This window comes from Balaenoptera physalus, assembly GCF_965194825.1.
Source record: "Balaenoptera physalus genome assembly, chromosome: 5".
In the NCBI taxonomy this organism is placed as follows: domain Eukaryota; kingdom Metazoa; phylum Chordata; class Mammalia; order Artiodactyla; family Balaenopteridae; genus Balaenoptera; species Balaenoptera physalus.
This window is the reverse complement of record NC_138884.1, coordinates 49038272-49057984: the sequence shown is the minus strand read 5'-3', so window position 1 is coordinate 49057984 and position 19713 is coordinate 49038272. Positions and strand designations below refer to the sequence as shown.

The 19713-nt window shown below is 37.0% G+C and overlaps 1 protein-coding gene across 11 annotated transcripts in view; it reads left to right on the top strand.

Annotated features, from left to right (window-relative positions):
• Positions 1-19713, top strand: part of WDFY3 (WD repeat and FYVE domain containing 3) — a 270532-nt gene that overhangs the window by 85628 nt on the left and 165191 nt on the right. For 7 of the 11 annotated variants that reach the window (XM_082463214.1, XM_082463210.1, XM_082463212.1 and 4 more), the window contains exons 1-2: positions 410-512; positions 11892-12102. In XM_082463214.1, coding sequence (XP_082319340.1) covers positions 439-512; positions 11892-12102 — 285 coding nt within the window. In that variant the 5' untranslated portion in view covers positions 410-438. Of the gene's footprint in view, positions 1-405; positions 513-11891; positions 12103-19713 lie in introns of those variants that run through there. The other 4 variants (XM_082463207.1, XM_082463215.1, XM_082463213.1 and 1 more) reach the window with 2 other exon arrangements.

Genomic DNA, 19713 nt, shown 5'->3' with positions numbered 1-19713 from the left:
AACTATTAATAGTGATTTTTTTTTTCTGCTTCTGCCTCTGCATTCACATTCATAGTTCTTACTTTCCGAATTTATACCAGTTTTCCCTGAATACTTTTATTCCTATGGGGTACTTAACACCTCCCAAGAAAAATAGTCATATGGTAATGGTTTATTATTTTTTCAAGTAATAAAACTGAATTTAAACAAACCATAAAGAACAAAGTAGTCATCTAAGCCTTCTTGTTTTAAAATAAACAGATAAGGAATTTAGAGAAAATTCTTTCTCTTTGGCCTATTTTAAATTAACCTTAACTTATTTTTGGCTTGAGCTGCCTCTGATTCATTCATTGTCTAAACTTTTATTGATCACTTTTTACTCATTTGTTAATCATGTATTGCTTGTATCTTTTTTGCCAGGCAGTGTGTTAGCCACTGAGGGAAGAAGTTGCATAGGACATGATCTTTGCCTTCCATAATCTTATATTATTAGTGTTGGAAAAAGATAAACAAAATAACAGTTACATAACAAGGTGAGAAATGCTATAATAAAGATATGCCCAGGATTGTATGGGAAAAGAAGGGAGCCTCTTTATTAAACTGAGAAATTAGGAAATGCTTTCTAGAAGAGGGGACAGTTGAGCTGAGATTTGCAGGATGATTAGTAATTAGCTAAATGTATACTTGCAGGGGGAGAACCCACCACTCCCACCCCAGGAAGGGTATATGAAGGCACAGAACTGTGAAGGCACATCAGGGAGATGTGCAGGAGACAAAGTATGGGTGGAATAAAGAGGAGGGTTAGATCTAGGGGCCAGGTAATGAAGAGCCTTGAAAGTTGTACTTTCCCTTAAAGCTATGGGAATTGTTGCTACATTCATTTGTTCATTTCTATTCTGTACTAAATCCTCAGCTAGTTGTTAAGGATTTGGAGAGCGTAGCCTGCTTTTAGGGAATTTGTAATTTAATGAGAGATACTGATAATTAAGCAGAAAGAAATGATCTTTATTTAAGCAACTTGGTAACTTTTCAATTAAGAACAAATGGTTGTCAATGTAATTTTCTCCTGGAGATGTTTAAGAACTTCAACATTTATGAACTGTGAAGACTTTCTATACGATGAAAACTAGGACATAACTTTTTAAAATTTTTATGGGTAATATGTAATTTTTTGTGAGGAATAGTAAAAGTAGCACATCCGGAATTCAGAATGTCTGCACATAAAATATGATGCTACCATGTAGTAGGTGTATGACCGTATGTAAGTCTTTTAACATTTATTTATGCCCCACCTACTATGAACTAGGGATACAAAGTTAAATAAGATTTGGTTCTCACCACTGAAGACATGATAAATTAGTGGGAGTAAATAACCACTAGTTGGTATATGTTTGTTACAGTAGAATAGCAGTAAGAATAGCTGTCGCTTACTGAGCACCCGTGCCAGACATTACCCTAAAGCGTTTTCTGTGTAGTACCTCATTCGGTGAATTACACTTCACCACCACTCTGGCCTAGGTTCTGATAGTTACTCTCTTCTTGCACTTGAGGAATCTGATGCACAAGGATGGTGACTGACCTGCTGAAGTTACGCAGCTGGTAAAATGGTGCAGCTAGGATTTGAATCCAGGCAATTAGTTGCAAAGCCTCTGTAACCACTATACTATACTGTCTCTCTTAATGAATATTTTATGCCAGACTCTTAAAGTACCATGGTAGGATAAAACAACAAGTTCTGCCTGGAGGTTTGGGAAGGACTTCTGAGAAGGCGGACTGAGAGCTTAGCTGCTAGGAAGAGTGGAAGAGGGGCCTTCCTTGGCAGAGAGAACACCATACACAAACACACAGAGGGCTAAAGAAACCAGCAAGGCTGGGAGGTACTTTCAGTGGAGCAGGATTAAGGTGCTTCAGTTTATTCTTAGGCAATAGGGAATCAGCAGAGGTTTTAAATCAGAGAAGTGGTATATCTGCTTTGTTTTTCAGAAGAAAACTGAGGAGCTGTAGGGAAGATACACTCAAGACAGGGGCACCGTTCATATGGTAGTGAGACTGAGACTAATTTTACCCATCGTTTCAAAGGACCAGGCTTTGGTTTTTTTGATTTTCTCTGTTTTTCTCGTTTTCAATTTCATTGATTTGTTGCCCTCATTTATTTCTTTTCTTTTGCTTCCTTTAAGCTTAAATTGGTCATATTTTTCTAGTTTCCTAAGGTAGAAGGTTAGGCTATTTTTATATCTTTTGTAATATATGTTTTTAGTGCTACAAATTTTCCTCTAAGAACATCTTTCACTGCATTTGATGCATTTTGATAAGTTATATTTTCATTCAGTTTAAAATGTTTAAAAATTTCTTTTGACACTTCTTTGGCTCATGTTATTTAGATGCATGTTGTTTAATTTCCAAATATTTGGGGATTTTCCAGCTGTCTTTTGTTACTGATTTTCTGTTTAATTCCACTGTAATCTGATAGCATATTTGATATGATTTCTATTCTTTTGAATTTGTTAAGGTGTGTTTACAGCCCAGTATGTGATTTTTTTTTTTTTTTAATTTATTTTTGGCTGCGTTAGGTCTTCATTGCTGTGCTCAGGCTTTCTCTAGTTGCAGCGAGTGGGGGCTACTCTTCGTTGCAGTTTACGGGCTTCTCACTGCGGTGGCTTCTCTTGTCGCGGAGCACGGGCTCTAGGCATGTGGGCTTCAGTAGTTGTGGCTCGTGGGCTCTAGAGCGCAGGCTCAGTAGTTGTGGTGCATGGGTTTAGTTGCTCCATTGCATGTGGGATCTTCCCGGACCAGGGATGGAACCCATGTACCCTGCATTGGCAGGTGGATTCTTAACCACTGTGCCACCAGGGAAGTCCCTGTGATCTGTCTTGGTGAATATTCCATGTGAGTTTGAGAAGAATGTGAGTTCTGCTGTTGTTGGATGGAGTGTTCTGAAAATATCAACTATAGTTCTAGTTGGTTGATAGTACTGTTCAGTAAACCGTATTGATTTCCTGCACACTTGATCTATCAATTATTGTATGAGGGCTGTTGAAGTCTCCAACTCCAAAGTGCATTTGTTTTTTTCTTCCTTCAGTTCTATAAGTGCTTGCCGCATGTGGGATTTTCATGTTAGGCTTATACGTGTTAAAGATTGTTAAGTCTTCTTAGAGAATTGACCCTTTTGTCAGTATGTAATACCTCTAACTATCCCTGATAGTTTTCCTTGTTGTAAAGACTGTTGTCTAAAATTAATATAGTTACTCCAGCTTTCTTTTGACTGGAGTTAGCATGGTTTACCTTTCTCCATCTCTTTACTTTCAGTCTATCTGATTATTTGTATTTAAAGCGGCTTTCTTATAGACACCATATAGTTGAGATGTGTTTTTTAATTCACTCTGACCTTCTGTCTTTTAATTGGTGCATTTAGTCCAGTCACATTTAAAGTGAGTTTTGATATAGTTGGATTAATATCTGTCTTGTTTAAAACTTTCGTATTTGTTGCATTTGTTATTTGGGTCCCCCTACTCCCCTTCTGTCTTCTCTGGTTTTAACTGAGCATTTTACATGTTTTCCTTTTATCTCCTCTCTCTGTGTATCAATTAAACTTTTTAAAAAAAATTTTAATGGTTGCCCTAGAGTGAACATTTTTTTTTACTAATATTCATCTTCCTTCAAATAACACTTTATTACTGAGGTATAGTATGGGTATCTTATAAAAGTATTCCCAGTTCCTTATGACATTGCTCTTATTCATCTTACTAATTCAGAAACTTTAAGCACCCAATGCATTATCACTATTATTACTTTAAAAACAATCTTTAGATAAGTTAAGGATAATAAAACAACTTTATTTTACCTTCATTTATTCCTTCTCTGACACCCTTCTCTTTATTATGTAAATAGAGACATACCCTGGAGATATTCCAGACCACCTCAATAAAGCAAGTCCCACCAATTTTTTGGTTCCCCAATGCATATAATAGTTATGTTTACACTGTACTGTAGTCTATTGAGTGTGCAATAACATTATGTCTAAAAAAGTATACATACCTTAATTTAAAAATACTTTATTCCTAGAAGACCATCATCTGACCACACAAGGTTGCCACAAACCTTCAGTTGGTAAAAACAAAACAAAACAAACAAAGAAAAAACAAACCTCAATTTGTGAAGCGTAATAAAACATAGTATGCCTGTACAATTTTCTGACCTGTATCATTTTTTTCTCCCAAAACAGCTATTAATATTTCTGGTATGGCATGTCACCTCACAATACTTTCACATTTTTTGAGTGTCTGAGAAATTCTTTATTCTTTCTCCACCTTTTTTTTTTTTTTTAAGATTTATGTATTATTTATTTATTTATTTTAGGCTGCATCAAGTCTTAGTTGTGGCACGTGGGATCTTTGTTGTGCCACGTGGGATCTTTGTTGAGACATGCGGGACCTTTCGTTGTGGCACACAGCCTTCTCTCTAGTTGTGGCACGCAGGCTCCAGGGCACGTGGGCTCATTAGTTGAGGTGCGTGAGCTCAGTAGTTGTGGCGTGCAGGCTGAGGTTGCCCCGTGGCACGTGGGATCCCAGTTCCCCGACAATGGATCGAACCTGCGTCCCCTGCATTGTAAGGCAGATTTTTTTAACCACTGGACCACCAGGGAGGTCCCTCTTCCTTCACTTTTGAAGGATAATTTCATTGGATATAGAATTCTAGGCTGGCAGGTTTTTCTTCCAACATTTTAAATATTCAATATTTCCTTTCATTCTCTTCTTGCTTGAACGTTTTGGATGAGAAATCCACTATAATACTCGTCCTTGTCCTTTTATAGGTAAGGTTTTCCTCCTCCTCCTACCCCCTCACCCCACTCCCTTTCAAGAGTCTCTGCTTATCTTTGGCCTTCTATAGTTTGAATATGATATGCCTAAATGTAGTCTTTTAGGTATTTAATCTTGATATTCTCTGAGCTTTCTGTACCTGTGGTTTGGTGTCTGTCATTAATTTTACAAAGTACTTAGACATTATTACTTCAAATATGCCACTCCTCCCTTTTCTCTTTCTTCTCCTTCTGGAAGCTTCTACTGATTTACCTTCAGGCTCACTGATTCTTTCCTTGGCCATATCCAGTCTACTACTGAGCTCATCAAAGCATTCTTCATAATTGTTACAGTGCTACAGTGTTGATTTCTTGCATTTCCTTTTGATTCTTTCTTAGAGCACAGTTGGTGGTTGTAAAGTGTAGAAGAGGGGAACTGTTTTATAATCCTGTGATTAAATCTCATTATTTTGGTGGGCCTGTAACTCTTGGGCTGTGACCTTCACAAGTATTTCCCCAGGGTTATTTCTTCCCTCAGCTCCCTTAGGTGAGACTGGAAGGTTGGTGGGGGAGGGGGGGGAGGAAGAGGTGGGGTGGGAGAGATGCCCTTCCCTCAGGTGAAACAAGGCTAAGATAGTCTTTTACCCTGGAAAGTCGGCCTTTGTTATAGAGTATCCTCTGGGAACATTTCAAAGTGATTGTGCTTCCCTTCCCTCTTAACCAGAGCCAGGAGGAGGGGCGTCTTTCCCACATCTCTGTGAGAAGGAATCTGGTGGGGTTCCTTGAAGTGCAACCCAGGAAAGTTGCAGTGAGAGCCTGAAGACTGTGGCCCCCAGGAGTTTCTCCCTCTCATGCTAACCCACTGTTAACCTCTAGCAGTTCTTCATACTCATCATTTAAGTGTTCCCACCAGTTAATGGCTCCAGGGGTTTCTGTTCTAGATAAGCATATTTCCTCTGTGAATTTCTGGATTTGCTTGTCTCTCCAGATTTCAGGGATTAGTTTGCCCTGCAACCTCAGTTCTCTGAGGGTTCCAGAAAAATCCTTGGTTTCCAGTTTATTCAGCTGTTTCTTGTGTAAGTACAGGAGTGATGACTTCTAAGCTCCTTACATTTTGGTGCTGAAATCCTGATTTTTTAAAATTTAACTTCTTTTTTCCTCCTAACTTTTAAGAATTGTACTATTCCATAATACAGGTGTACCATGAGTTGCCTATTCATCTATTAAAGGACTAGGCTATTTCTGATTTTTTGTTATTATAAACAATTATAACAACATATAATGCAGTAAACTGTCTTGTACTGTGAGTATTGCTCTAGGACAGCTTCCTGGAAGAGGTATCACTAGAAGAAAGAGTAGGTATGTTGATGCTATGAGATTGCCCTAAAAAAGGCTGCTAATTCAACAAGGTGTGTACATTTCAATTTTTTCTATTCTTACTATGTATATATTTTGTAAATCCTATCAATTTTTTGCCAAACTGAGCAAATAGTTGTACTTGTTTTTATTTGCATTTCTCTGATTATTAGAGATTTTTAAGTGCCTTTTTATATGTGCGTTGTGTTGCATTTCATATGTATAGTATTTTTACAGGGGATAGTCTATTTCTATTCAATTCTTATTTTGTTATTGTGTTGTTGATTTTAAGAGTTCCATGGGTAGTCTCATTATTAATGCTTTGTTAAAAGGTGCTATTATTTTTGTTTTTTTTGTTGCTTGTCTTTTAACTTTGTGGTATTTTTAGCTATAAATGTCTTTTTTTCCTTTTAAGAAGAATTTACCCTAAATTATAAGTATTTCCTTTTATATTTGCTTCCAATGTTTTACTGTCTGTTTACATTTAGATCTTTAATCCATTTGGAATTATTAGTTTTTATTTATGAAAATAATAATTTTAGAAAAATCAAAATTTATGTTGTAAGCAGTCTGCGGAATTGTAGAATTTTCTCCACAGTATCCAGCAACCCAAAATTAGAAATGGAGAAATTGTGTGGTTGAATTCATCCAGGCATGGGTACTAGTTGGAAATATGTATAGGCAGGAGTACAGGAGAACTGAAGGTACAGTTGTTAATGTCTTGAAGAGATTGAACGTCACATCATCTGAGGAGTAGAATTGGGAAAAGTTAAGAGGAATAAGCGATTCCAGTGAAGACCACAGATTTAGGGAGTGGGAAAGGCAGGTGGATTGAAAGTTAAGATCTCAGAGTAAGATTTCAAAACTTGCAATTTCAGAAATAGAGAAATTCCTAGTGCTGATAGGTCTAGGATATTGCCCTGAAAGTTCTAGGCCTACTTATATGCACTTCACTCCTGAGGTTAGTCTCCCTGCTCTGTGCCATCCATCCACTGAGGATACTGATACATTCACAGAGCTGAATGACTTGAACTAGAGGTTAGTGGAGATACAGGTATAACGCAAAATGTGTCAGTAGTACGCAGTCACAGCTTACAGAAGCATCGTGCTACAAAAATTCTTTTACAGGTCTTTCATACAAAATTTTAAACACATTTTCTTATAAAGATACACTTTCAGAGAATGCTGGAGAATCTCTGGTCAGCCTACAAAAGTTTATCCTGTAATATAATTTTTTTTTTCTTTTAAAGATTATTGATTGATTGATTGCTATGTTGGGTCTTCGTTTCTGTGCTAGGGCTTTCTCCAGTTGCGGCAAGCGGGGGCCACTCTTCATCGCGGTGCGTGGACCTCTCACCATTGTGGCCTCTCTTGTTGCAGAGCACAGGCTCCAGACGCGCAGGCTCAGTAGTTGTGGCTCACGGGCCTAGTTGCTCTGCGGCATGTGGAATCTTCCCAGACCAGGGCTTGAAACCGTGTCCCCTGCATTAGCAGGCAGATTCTGAACCACTGTGCCACCAGGGAAGCCCCTGTAATATTTAATTGTACTATTTTAATCATATCAAATAACTGTCATGTAACTATTGGGGTAAATGTGCCTTTGGGACTCCCAAAACAGCAGCAAGGGCCGTAGGAGGAGGGGTTTGAGAAAGGTGTCAGGGAGATGTCAGTAGTGGCTACTCATGATTGGAAATCATATCTAAATGAAGTGTCCTTAAATGGAGGCAAGTTGCTTTTGGATTTGGAATATCCTTTCGTCTGTGAGGAGAGAAAATTAAGCACACTGAAAAAGATGTTTTGAGAAATTGTCCAGTTCAGTATATGTGTAGGATGATGAGTTCACCGATGGGGTCAGAAGGGTGAAGGATGTTGGGAATAGGTCTTAAGTATTTTGCCATAGAAATGAGATGGCTGATCTTGTCATATCTCATAGGTGGGGCTAAAATCTGATATGACAGTTCTTGAAAGGCAAAAACAATGTTTCAGCAGGTAGAAATTTTAAATTCTAATTCAGGACTGTATTAGTAGTTCTTTTTCAATGTATGGGTTAGATTGCTGGGTTATATACACAGTTTTTTGGGAGCCTCTCAGAGTTCTGCCTTCATTCTTAAAAAGTGTAAGTTTTGCCTTTGCTCTTCACAATGTAAGAAAAAAATAGGATCTTTTTCCCCAGAAAGTTTAAGAAAAAATTAAAAACCTGAGGAATTACTTATAATTCTTTGATGAAACTGTAAGATTTTCCCTCAGTCCTGTGAGCTATTTATTTCTTCTCTTGTGGAATTAAGGAGTTAACTTAGAAAAGCTATTTTAAGTTTTTAGCTGAGCTACTCAAAGGCCATTAGTTACTTGGCAAATATATTTTTACAAATTTAGGCTATTTACTTGTTCTATAATTTAAATAATGGCAGACTGTTTAAAGGACTTAAACAGTTTTTCAAGCATTTCCAGAGGATTTTTAAGCTTTAACACAAGAGATTAGAATAAGAAATACTGTCTGGGCTCATTGCAATAATTATCTCATTGCTATTTAAATAACCCCCTGTTGGCAGTACAAACACTTTTCTCTTGTGAAACAAAATAGAGTTTGCATTAGAAAACTAGTTCTTATGCACAATAATCTTTGTAAATATTTTGAAAATCCCTGATAACATTACCCCCAAAATAATCCTTCTATGATTTGTCCTCAGTATTATTAAATTTTGCCTATCTCTTCTGTATTGCTTTAGAAACCTCTTATCGAGCATCTAACTAAGAAATAAATTTTCCCTTAATTTTTTATTTATCATTTTGTAAGTCTCTAAAACATAGTACTGTAAGGGCCCACACTCTTTCCTTTGCCTTACTTGCTTAAATAACGAAAAATGTAAATGAAAAGAAATTAAATGTTTCATGATCAAGCTGAAGGAAGAAATTTAAAAATTGTTGAACATAATTAGTGTGTTTGGCACTTTATAGAAATGATGTTATTTTATGTATGCGTTACAAAAAGCCTATGAGGAAAGATTTTACGGGTGAGAAAAACCCAAGATTCAAGGGAATTAAGAGCCTTTCACCTGAAGTTACCTATCTTAAATGGACGTGTTGGTACAGATTTCACCAAGAAGTACCCATTCTTTTCTGCTCTTTCACTGCTGAAGGGTACTTTAAACATGATAGTTCTTGGTCTGAATTATACTTTAAGTTACAAACATTGAAGTGCAGACAAAACAATGAGTCAGCAATCTGATATGCTTAAGTGTTTCTTGGTAAATTAGGAGAAAAGGAGGAATCTGAATTTTTTTCCCCAGTACTGAGATTATCTGAGTAATCGAGAAATACCAGTAAACCCATTTAGCTGATTGATATATTGGGTTGGCCAAAAAGTTCGTTCAGGCTTTTCCATACCATCTTACGGAAAAACCCAAACGAACTTTTTGGCGAACCCAATATATCCCTTTGTATCTGACAAATATAAAATAACGGTGGTACGATAGCTTGATTTACATCTAGTGAATGTCTGTCTTTGTGTGATTATGTGTGTGTGTTTACTGATAATTGATTAGTGTATCTTCAGAAAAGTCAAACAGATTTCTTTTGCGTTTTAACTGCAACTTGATACTAAATAAATAAATATTCTAGAGTCACAGTTGCCAAAAATGTTGTAATTTAAAATAGGCACACGAATATAAGTAAGCAGGAAGGGCTGAACCAGGAGGTGGGAGTCCTGGATTCTCATTAAGTTCTTTTTCATTGTGAGATTTTGAGCAAATTGTTCTTGAGGCCTGACAAAAAGGTAGAATTAATCCCCTCCTCAGCCCCCTTGCTTAAGTTGGAATGAGGACCAAAGGAAATGGTCTGAAAGTGCTTTGACACTCTATAAATAAAGATTGAGGCTTGGCTTTTTAATGACATAGACCTCTTTGAAAGCTGGAGATCTCTATAAAATGTTTTTTGAAGTGTTAGAGGATCATGAATCCTGTAAATCCTGTACACACGCTTTAGATTATGAACTGAAGCTATGGGTTAAGGAAAAAGAGCAGATCTATGTGTAATCTAAAGTGTTAGCTAATTTATGCAAGTTTTATAGTTAACTTCAAATTTTATTTTTGTCCTGGGGGTTTCCAGGGCGAAAAATACCAGCATATAGTAGGCTGTTTGAATGTATTTGTTGAAATCTTTATAATTTATACTTGGAGAACTTACACATTTTTCCGAGAATGAAATATGAAACAAGTTTGAACCGGACTGACTTTCACTTGTCATTCTGTAGTTCAGAGGGTCTCCTTGGCCCTGTGCCTGTGGTCTGAGCACTCTTCCCCACTACTGGACACCTTAGCAGTATTGAGTGCTCCTTGCACAGAGGTCCCTTGGCGCAGACCAGCCTTCGGCAGGGTGTTTTCCTGCTTCTCACCTGTGATGAGTCACAGGTGGCCTCCTGTTGCAGTCAAGCTAGAATGCATAAACGTGTGCCCGCAGGCAAACATGCAATCCACTCAAAATTCTCAAGGACAAGCATATTTAATATGCTAGTTCTTCTTAATGGTTTTAAAAAATCAATAGACAGATGTTTAGTAAATAAACCTCTAGCTTTGCAGTGGTCTCTCATTTCTTAAGAAATGCCATGCTGGCTTATGTGGCAAAATTAAAAATTAATTTTCAGATTATTCCTGCCTTTCTACAGATTAGAAAGCAAAATTGCCTTTTACTCAAGTTCAGTATATCCATAGTGTCTGAACCAGCCTTCCTGGTTCCTTTTGTAAGATATCCTGTTTTTGTGTCTGAAATTAGCTAATTGCTGGCACAGTTCATGGTGGTTGAAAAGGGCTGATGATGCTTTCTGAAAGCTTAGTGTTATTGATTCTGGTGTATGTTCTCACCCAGTGATTGGTTTACTTATTTCTTAACTGCAGCTCTAGCCAGGGATACATACATTTTACATTGTGATTCAATACACATGAATACACCCTTACCTAAAATAAGTTTCATGAAATAATAATTGCCCTTACTACATGTATTCCAGTATCTTCTATTTCATTAAAAATATTTTTATTGAGGTATAGTTGATTTACAATATTATATTTTACTTCTTTTTTTAATTGCTTGTCATGATCTATTAAATGAATTAACAGGACCTGCCAAAGGGTTTCAAACTATAGTTTGAAAAAAGTCTTAAGTTATATGACAATTTTCACTTTTTTTCTTATGATTTATAATATATTGGAGGGTATCATTTCATTTAATTTGCATGTTTCAAACTACAGCTCTTCAGTGAGGACTATCCCAAGTGTAATCCTTCATCTACAAAAAAAGTTAAATAATTAAAAACAGAAAACTTTGTGGGGGTTTTTGTTTGTTTTTTTCAGTTGTTTGGATGTTTTGAAGTGAGGGTGAATTTTCTGTTCTTTTATTCTTTTTCCATATAGTCAACTATTAAACAACATATTAATTATAAGATTTATGATCCCTTTATTTGTTGAACTTGTTATGACTAACTTGGAAATGTTTGTTGCTCATCCAGCAACAATTAATTTTTTACATTTAATGTTTTACATTTTACACAAATTGTGGCAAAGCCGGTAAGGAACACTGAGTGGCATAATTCCTAACTTGTCATCTAGGGAGATTTATCAGAATTAGCTTTGCCTCTCTACCTTTTCTGTTCAAAAAGTAGAAAAAATATTTTAGGCAGAATTTTTTTGTTTTTCTGGCTTTTAATGAGCTCCGTGCGTGCTTGACCTGGTCAAGACGATGACATTTTGACTGTATGAACATCTTCCTACAGAATTAGAAGTGTTTATCACCAACCAGCCAAGATGAATATGGTGAAGAGGATCATGGGGCGGCCGAGGCAGGAGGAGTGCAGCCCGCAAGACAACGCCTTAGGACTGATGCACCTCCGCCGACTCTTCACGGAGTTGTGCCATCCTCCCCGGCACATGACTCAGAAGGAACAAGAAGAGAAACTGTACATGATGCTGCCAGTGTTTAACAGGGTGAGTCCAGGTTGCCAAGCACACGCCTTCTATGATGGGTGGTACTGCAGGAATCTTGAGGTTATAATTAGTCACAGATGGGAAAAAAAAAAATGATAGAATGAATTAATTTTTAAGAAGCTTGATTCCTTCCTTTCAATTTGCTATAAGGTGATTTGATGTGAGATCTGGTCAGAATGAACTCCTCTTAGTTCTAGCAGATAAAAGGAAGATTGCGAGCATTTTGTAAAATGTTCTTCTAATGGTTGACACTTGGAAGAGGGATAGGTTGTAAATTACCACTTATGTTATTTCTATTATCTTTTTAAGTGATGATTTATGGCATCAAATGGTGCAGTCGCCCAAGTGCTTTTTGTGCTTTGAAGAATCATCTCAGTTTATTTTGTTATTTGGTGGATTTTCTATAAGAGAACTTGCAAGAGGATAGTTATAGGCTCTAGAGGGTCAAAATTGAGCTAATGTTTTAATGCATTTTGTCAAGTTGATCACATGTAGCAATCTTAGTGGGGATTTTTAAAATAATTTTAAAATTTTTATCAAAGATGTATATGTACATAGTTTAAAAAGTCAAGTACTTCCACAGGCTTATAGGGCCCTGCTGCTCTCCACTGCTAATTGTTGCTGCCACTTTTAGCTCTTTCAGCTTTTATATAACATACAGTACTTTTACTGCTGTCGTGATTATTCAGTTTTAATTGACTTCTTACTGAGAAATAGGAGAATTAGCTTTTTTTTTAAACTTCCCATCCCTCCAAAGCGTGCACACACATACATTCACTTACACATGCTGCCCTCCTCCTTATCCTTTCCATACAATAATACCATTTGTTTAAATAAGATTCAGTGCTTACAGTCTACTGACCCTGCTGTAAATATTATTCATAGATGAACCTTATAGCAAACCACCACTATTTTGCCACTCTTATAGAACTTGTTTTCCCCAGACTTTGTAACATAACTGTCTCAATTTCTGTCTTTCCTCCTGTCTCTTTCTTTTTCTCCCCCATCTCTCTTTTTCTCTCCTTAGACCTATCTCTGGCCTTCCCCTATCTTTCTCTCCTTCCCTTCCTGTTTCTGTCTGTTTCTCCCCATCTCTGCCTGTCTCTCCCTGTGTCTCTTTTCCCCGTCTCTCTCTGTTCCCCTCTCTTGGTCTCTGTCTCTCCCCCCGACCCCCCAGTTCTCTTTCCTTGTTTCTCCCCTCCCATGTCTTTCTCTTTTCCCTGCATCTGTGACTCATTGTCTCCCCCCCAAAGTCTCACTTGATCTCTTTATTGTTTGCTCTCTGTGTCTGTTAGTCTTTCTGTCTGAAATTTTCTAGGTTCTTCTTCTCATTATTTTGAAATTTTATTGAGGCTTCATGATGAACCTTCTTAATCTGCAAACTTGTACTTTTCAGTTCTGGGAAAATATTTTGAAATATTTCTTTGTTAATATTCTTCCCTTTGTTTTATATGTTCCCTTTTTCTGCAACTCTATCAATCAAATATTAACTCTTCTGGATTAACCTTGTGCTATCATATTTTTAACTTCCTTGAATTCTTCTTTATTAATTTAAAATTCTGCAATATCTCCTCATCCCTCTGAAAATATTAAAGCTTTTTCAAATTTTCTTATGCTTCTTTCATTGTTATTTGCTCCAAATTACTGTTTTTTCTTTGTTTATATTATTTCATATTAGAGTAGTCTCCAGATGTCTGGTGATAATTGTCTATACACTGATATTTAGGAATGAGGTATTGAAACACTAATTGGAAAGTACGGGTGCAGGGGTTAGACTTTTCCAGTGGTAGGATGATCTGGCTGGATAAAATGCAGAGATTCGTTAGCCTAGGATATGTTGATATTCCAGGAAGGGGTGTTTTCCAGTCTCCTGCCTGGAGCATATATACTTGCTAGTGTTTTCTTAAAGCTAAGTTGAGGAACAAGACTGATGTTTCATATTCAGTAGATAGACTTCCACTTAATCTCCAGTTTGCACCTATCAGTGTTCTTGGTTGTTCCTCTCTAGGGGTTAGACCTCCAGGTGTGTACTGCACTTGGGAGGAGCAGTCACCTTCAGTTTCTGGGCTGTAAAATAAGAATATCTACCTTGTGGGGTTGGTATGAAGATTAAGTAAGATAATGTACTTAAAGCACTTAACAAATGCTTGTCTTAGGGAACTTGTGTCTATTATTGTTACTGTTGTTATGGCATTAAAAATAAAGACATTACAAGGTGAAGCAAAGATTATAAACTATTTATGCTGAAATAATTTCATATTGAATATATGCTGAAATACATCTAGTTTATGTGTTACTCACACCAAGCCAAAGGCTAATTTGACAACAGAGAAGAGGGATAGACTCTACATATTCTATGTTTATTTGTTTGCTTGTCTCTTCATTTATTCTGTTATTGTGCATTACGGATTCATTCAGTAAATATGTGTCAAACAAATAGACAGTGTGCTCTACATTGGAGTTCTGAGATAAGATACAGTCCAGTTTTGTGAATCAGAAGTGTCATGAGGAAGATAAACATGTATTTCTGTTGGAGAAGAGATAAACACATAAACAGATAATGGAATAACAAAGAAATGTAGTATTAGAGACACAGCAGAGTATTATGGCACCCCTGAGAAGAAAGTTATCTGAAAGTCTGTGGGGATCAGGGAAGGGGAGCCTCCCTTGAGAATGTGATGTGATTCTTGAGTCCTTAAAAGATATGCATTAGCCAGCTTGGAACTAACTGAGCTACATTAACCAAGAAGGTAATTAGAGTAAGAAGTTAAAGCATGAATCAAGATAAAGGCTACAAACATTTTGATGTGTGCTAGCATCTATAAGTGGTCCAAGAAGTTGACATTATGTCAAGGAAGGGTAAAAACATAAAAGACTGTCAAGTTTGATAGGAGGCACATCATGACAGGTTTTATATCATATTAAGTGCTAATAATTTTTCTCAGAGGTATGCAGAGCCAATGAAGTATTCTAAGCAATAGAATAAGAAAGGAGAAGGGACCAAAGCAAGGCTGTCTCTTGGGTTTCTAATTTGGGAAACTGGGTGGATATTTTTCCTAGTAGCTGAGAAGGAGAGGTATAGGGGACAGATTCAGTTTGGGACATTGAGTCCAAACTGTTGATATTTGTGAGCTTCCCAGGTGGAGGTATTCAGTAGGCAGTTAGAAGCTCAGGTGAGGGACTCTGGGGACTACTGCAGAGATGTGGTAGTTGGAACACTGGAAGGGGATAAGACATTACTCGTGCCTCCTGCTGCCCCATGAGTAGTATGCTAAGGATGAACCATGGAGAATATGAATGTTTAGTGAAAGAAGGGGAACCCATAAAGGATACAGAACAGGAATGGGTCAGTAGCAGTACAGAAAGAATCAGGAGAGGCTGGTTACGGAACTCAAGAGATAAAAGTTGCAAGAAGGAGGAGAGCAGTCAACACCGTCCTGTACGTTAGAGAGACCCAGTAAGATGGAGACTGAAAAATGTGCATGAGATTTGCCAGTTTGAAAGTTACTAGAACGGCAGCACCAGAAAGCAGTGAGTTGAGCAGTGAATGGGAGATGAGAAGAGACAGTATGGACTCAGCTTGTAGAAATGTGAAAGAAGAGAGGACAAAAGAGATTGATGGAGGTGAATTTGGCAACAGGGGGTTTGTGTTTGTATATTTCTGGTGTTTTGCTTTGTTTTTAAAAATGGGAGAGATCCAGGCATGCTCATGAAGAGAAGGAAGGAAACCAGCAGAGGGGGAAACTGGAAATTTTTAAGACAGTGAAATTGAGCATAGAGTCAAATTACAGGTGGGTGAGTGAGCCTTGAACAAGAGACACCGCACGCTGCAGGAGAGCATGTCTTGTTGGGTGTGAGCACAGATTTGTAGTGAAGGTAGTGGAAAGTTGAATAAGATCTTGCTTGATGACCTCAGTTTCTTATAGTTATCAACAGAAGATGTGGTCTGTTAAGAGTCTGGAGTAAGTAGGTCGAGTAGGAGACTTTAGGGAATGGTGACGGTTTGGAATATTAATGAAAGAGAATCGAGAAGGATAGTTGAAAGGGACAATAAAAGACTTAAAGAGAATTGAGGGCTCAGTGAAGGTTGGAGATAGTAGATTTGTACTGGATCTTATCCATGCAGGCGTGTGATTTTTCTCATTCAGTTACGAAGCAGCATGTGTGTAGAAGTAGAAAAGACAGATAGATGGGACTGAGATTTGCTGGGCTGGTAAAGCAAGAAGGGCAGGAGTAGAGAGACAGAGCATAGTAAGAGAGACTAATTCACATATCACTCGTGGAATTGGGTGGGATACCATAGGAACAGAGCAGAGGATGTTCACTTTTTAATCTATGAGATAAAAGGCTGAGAGTGAGGGAGGGGAGGGGATGATAGAGTAGGAATATGAGGAGAGGTAGGGAAAGGTTTAAGATAGCTGTTTTGAAATTGGGAGAGAACTGATTATGGACAAGCTATTTTTTCAAGCCCTGTTGAGATAACAGTCATTAATTTTTATTGCAACCAGTTCTAGGAAGTTGGTTTTGTTTTGTTTTTTTAATTTTAATGTTTTTGTTTTACTTCAGTGTCACAGTGTCCTACTGGCTATTAAGTAATTTGAGATAAATTCCTTCTCTCAGATTCATAAACACTGACAAGGTGATGATAATGTTAAGAGTAGTTAGGACAATTGTTATTCTCAGCTATTAATATAGATTAATAACTAATATCCTGCATATGTGTCCCATGTATTTCATCAGTTAAGCTTCCACAGTCAATTCAAGTGAGTCTTAGACTAGAAGAATCAAACAGATACTTGAGGGTTTTGGGGTTTGTTTTTTTTTTTTTAGAAGATTTGAGTTGCTTTAGTGATTATTCTCTATTGCTTAGACTGTTTGTCTTAGTTCTGTTGTGTTCAGTGTTGCCATGAGTCTCTATTGTTTCAGGTCAGAAGTTTTTAGTTCGCTGATTAAAAGCATATACATATGCATTGCCTTAAACCTCTAATACAATGAGTGATTTAAATATCATAAAGGTTCATTCAACTCTTTTTTTTTCTGTTTTATTGTGCTTCACTTTATTGCAGTTTTTACAATTTAAAGGTTTGTGGCAACCCTGCATTGTCAGATGGTGGTTAGCGTTTTTTTAAATTAATTAATTTTTTTATTGAAGTATAGTTGATTTACAATGTTGTGTTAGTCTCAGGTGTACAGCAAAGTGATTCAGTTATATATATATTCTTTTTATACATATATACATATATATATTCTTTTTCAGGTTCTTTTCCTTTATCAACTTTTAACTAATGAAAAGAAAGTTATTTCTGGACTATTGTGACCAATTTAAAACATATAGATTATATTCATTGGCCTATCATTAACAAACTAAAATTGTCCTTAGATAAGACACCACATCCATTAAATTTTGAAATAGATAACCATATTTATTTAATGTTTGACAACTTATACTTGAACATTCTCCACTAGTAAGAAATAGCTTGGATGAATGAATAGCTCAGTATGGCTCCAGACTTCCTGCCACGATTGCCAAAAATGAACCGTACTCTTGATTTTTGAGACTGTTTGATTCATGCCAAATGGCAAATAAACCATATTACAGTTAGACATGGACATCCGTCTACAGAATCGTTTTTAAAGTGTGCTCCGTACTGTTATTTCAGTGTGTGGTTTTGGCCTGTAAGAGACACGAGGTTGAGAAATGGCGCGTGCTGAGCCCCTTTTCTGGGCCAGGACTCGTGCTGGGCTCTTCGGCTGCCCCTTGTGCTCTTCATCACAGTGCTGCACGGGCGCTGCTGGTGTCCTCCTTCTCACCAGCTCTCTCAAACTGAAAGATGATGCTGAGGTCTGAGAATAGCTGGATAATATTTAATCAGCATTCTTAAAAATAATTAACCTTTAGTCCCAAGAACAAGAGCTTACAGAAAAGAATACTTCATTTAAACGTATTAAAAAATGAATAGCATTTTAGTCATCTAAAAGTTAACTGCCATTGTTAATTACCTTGGTGTATGTTATCATACTAAATTGTGTATGTTAAAATATAATATTTACTAACTGGATCTTCTTTTAGAGACTCCTCTTGTTTTTGAATTTGCTTCTAATTTATATTCAAGAAACATCTAAGTTGAATCCAGTGTCTCTTTTTTTTTATCCCTCACAAGTAACCTTTACTTTTTAAATTGTTGGCTTTAGAGGAAGGATACTCAAGTTCAGAACCAAATGTGAGATAGATCAAGAGTCAGACAGATGAACTCTTTGCATATATGAGGCTTATGTTTACAAATATACAGCTTTGTTACTTATTGCATAGTACCAATATTGGAGAATGGAGCTTAGGTCTGTGCAACAAAGGACTTGCTAGTTTCACCCTTGATATGGTTAAGCTTACTTACCCAGTCATTGGCAAAAGTGGGCAAGCCACACTCAGAGCAGATGAGAGTACATGTTCTCTTGAGGCAGGCGTACCCTAGAAGGAGAGAGAGGGACTGAGATACGCCTTCTCATTGTCTTCTCCTGCAAGTTCATGGTCCTTAGGAACAAGAAGACTGTAAGTGTTAATGTAATGATTTATATTAATTGGTAAATGCAATTACATCTTCACTGTCAATTTTCAAAATCTGTTAGATATATCAAATCATTCATATACTCTGTAACTTAATTTTAGATATTAGTATATATAGGGGAAAAAAGACACCATTTTAGAAAACTGTGTAAAAATTCCTACCTCTCTTTTACTAATATTTAATAAAATTTTACTGAATAGCTTCATTCGGTAACAAATATATATTGAGCCACTGCTTCCTGCATGCCATTATACAACACCATTCATTTGTTCCCCCTGAGTATACCAAAAATATTTTAGTTGAGGAGCAGCCAGGAAATTTTCTGAAATTTATTTAGGTGGATATTTAAAATGACCCTTCTAAAAAGTCGAGCTGTGCTTAATTCCCTCATAAAGTGAACACTGTGCAAAGGTATAGTGATAGGGTTCCTGCGAAGTTTAATTCAGACAGTATATTACTAGGTGACTAAGAGCACAGCTTGGAATCAGACAGACCTAGTTTTGAATTCTCTCTCCACCATCTCCTGGCATCTACCTTCTCTAACCCTTAATTTCTTTTTCTGTAAAATGGGAGTAATGTGTAGGATTTCATGAGATTAGAATGACATTACATGTCAAGTATTTGAATAGTCCTAGGCACACTGTAAAGGCTCATTATATGATAATTGTTGTTATTTTTATTAAGTTTGCTAGAAGGCTTTTTGTTCCTCAGCACTGCTTTTTTCATCTGGGTAATGAATGTCACATGTCTATTATAGAATCATCCCTCTGAGTTGAGTGTATTACCGACCAGTTCTCTTGCTCAACTCTCCCCTTTAACAGACGAGGGAACTAAGAACCAGAAAATTTTGACCAGGGTCCCTGTGGGTGAGAAGGTGAATCCCAGCTCTGTGCTCCATCCTCTGTGGTGCACATTTACATGCATGATTGAAGCACTGTCTATTTCCCACTATTTGTGGAAGGTGGTGAATACATACCTAATATTTTTAGATTTAATTGTTGAAGTCAGTCACCAAAAAATCTCTTTTCTTTACTGCCTTACACATTCA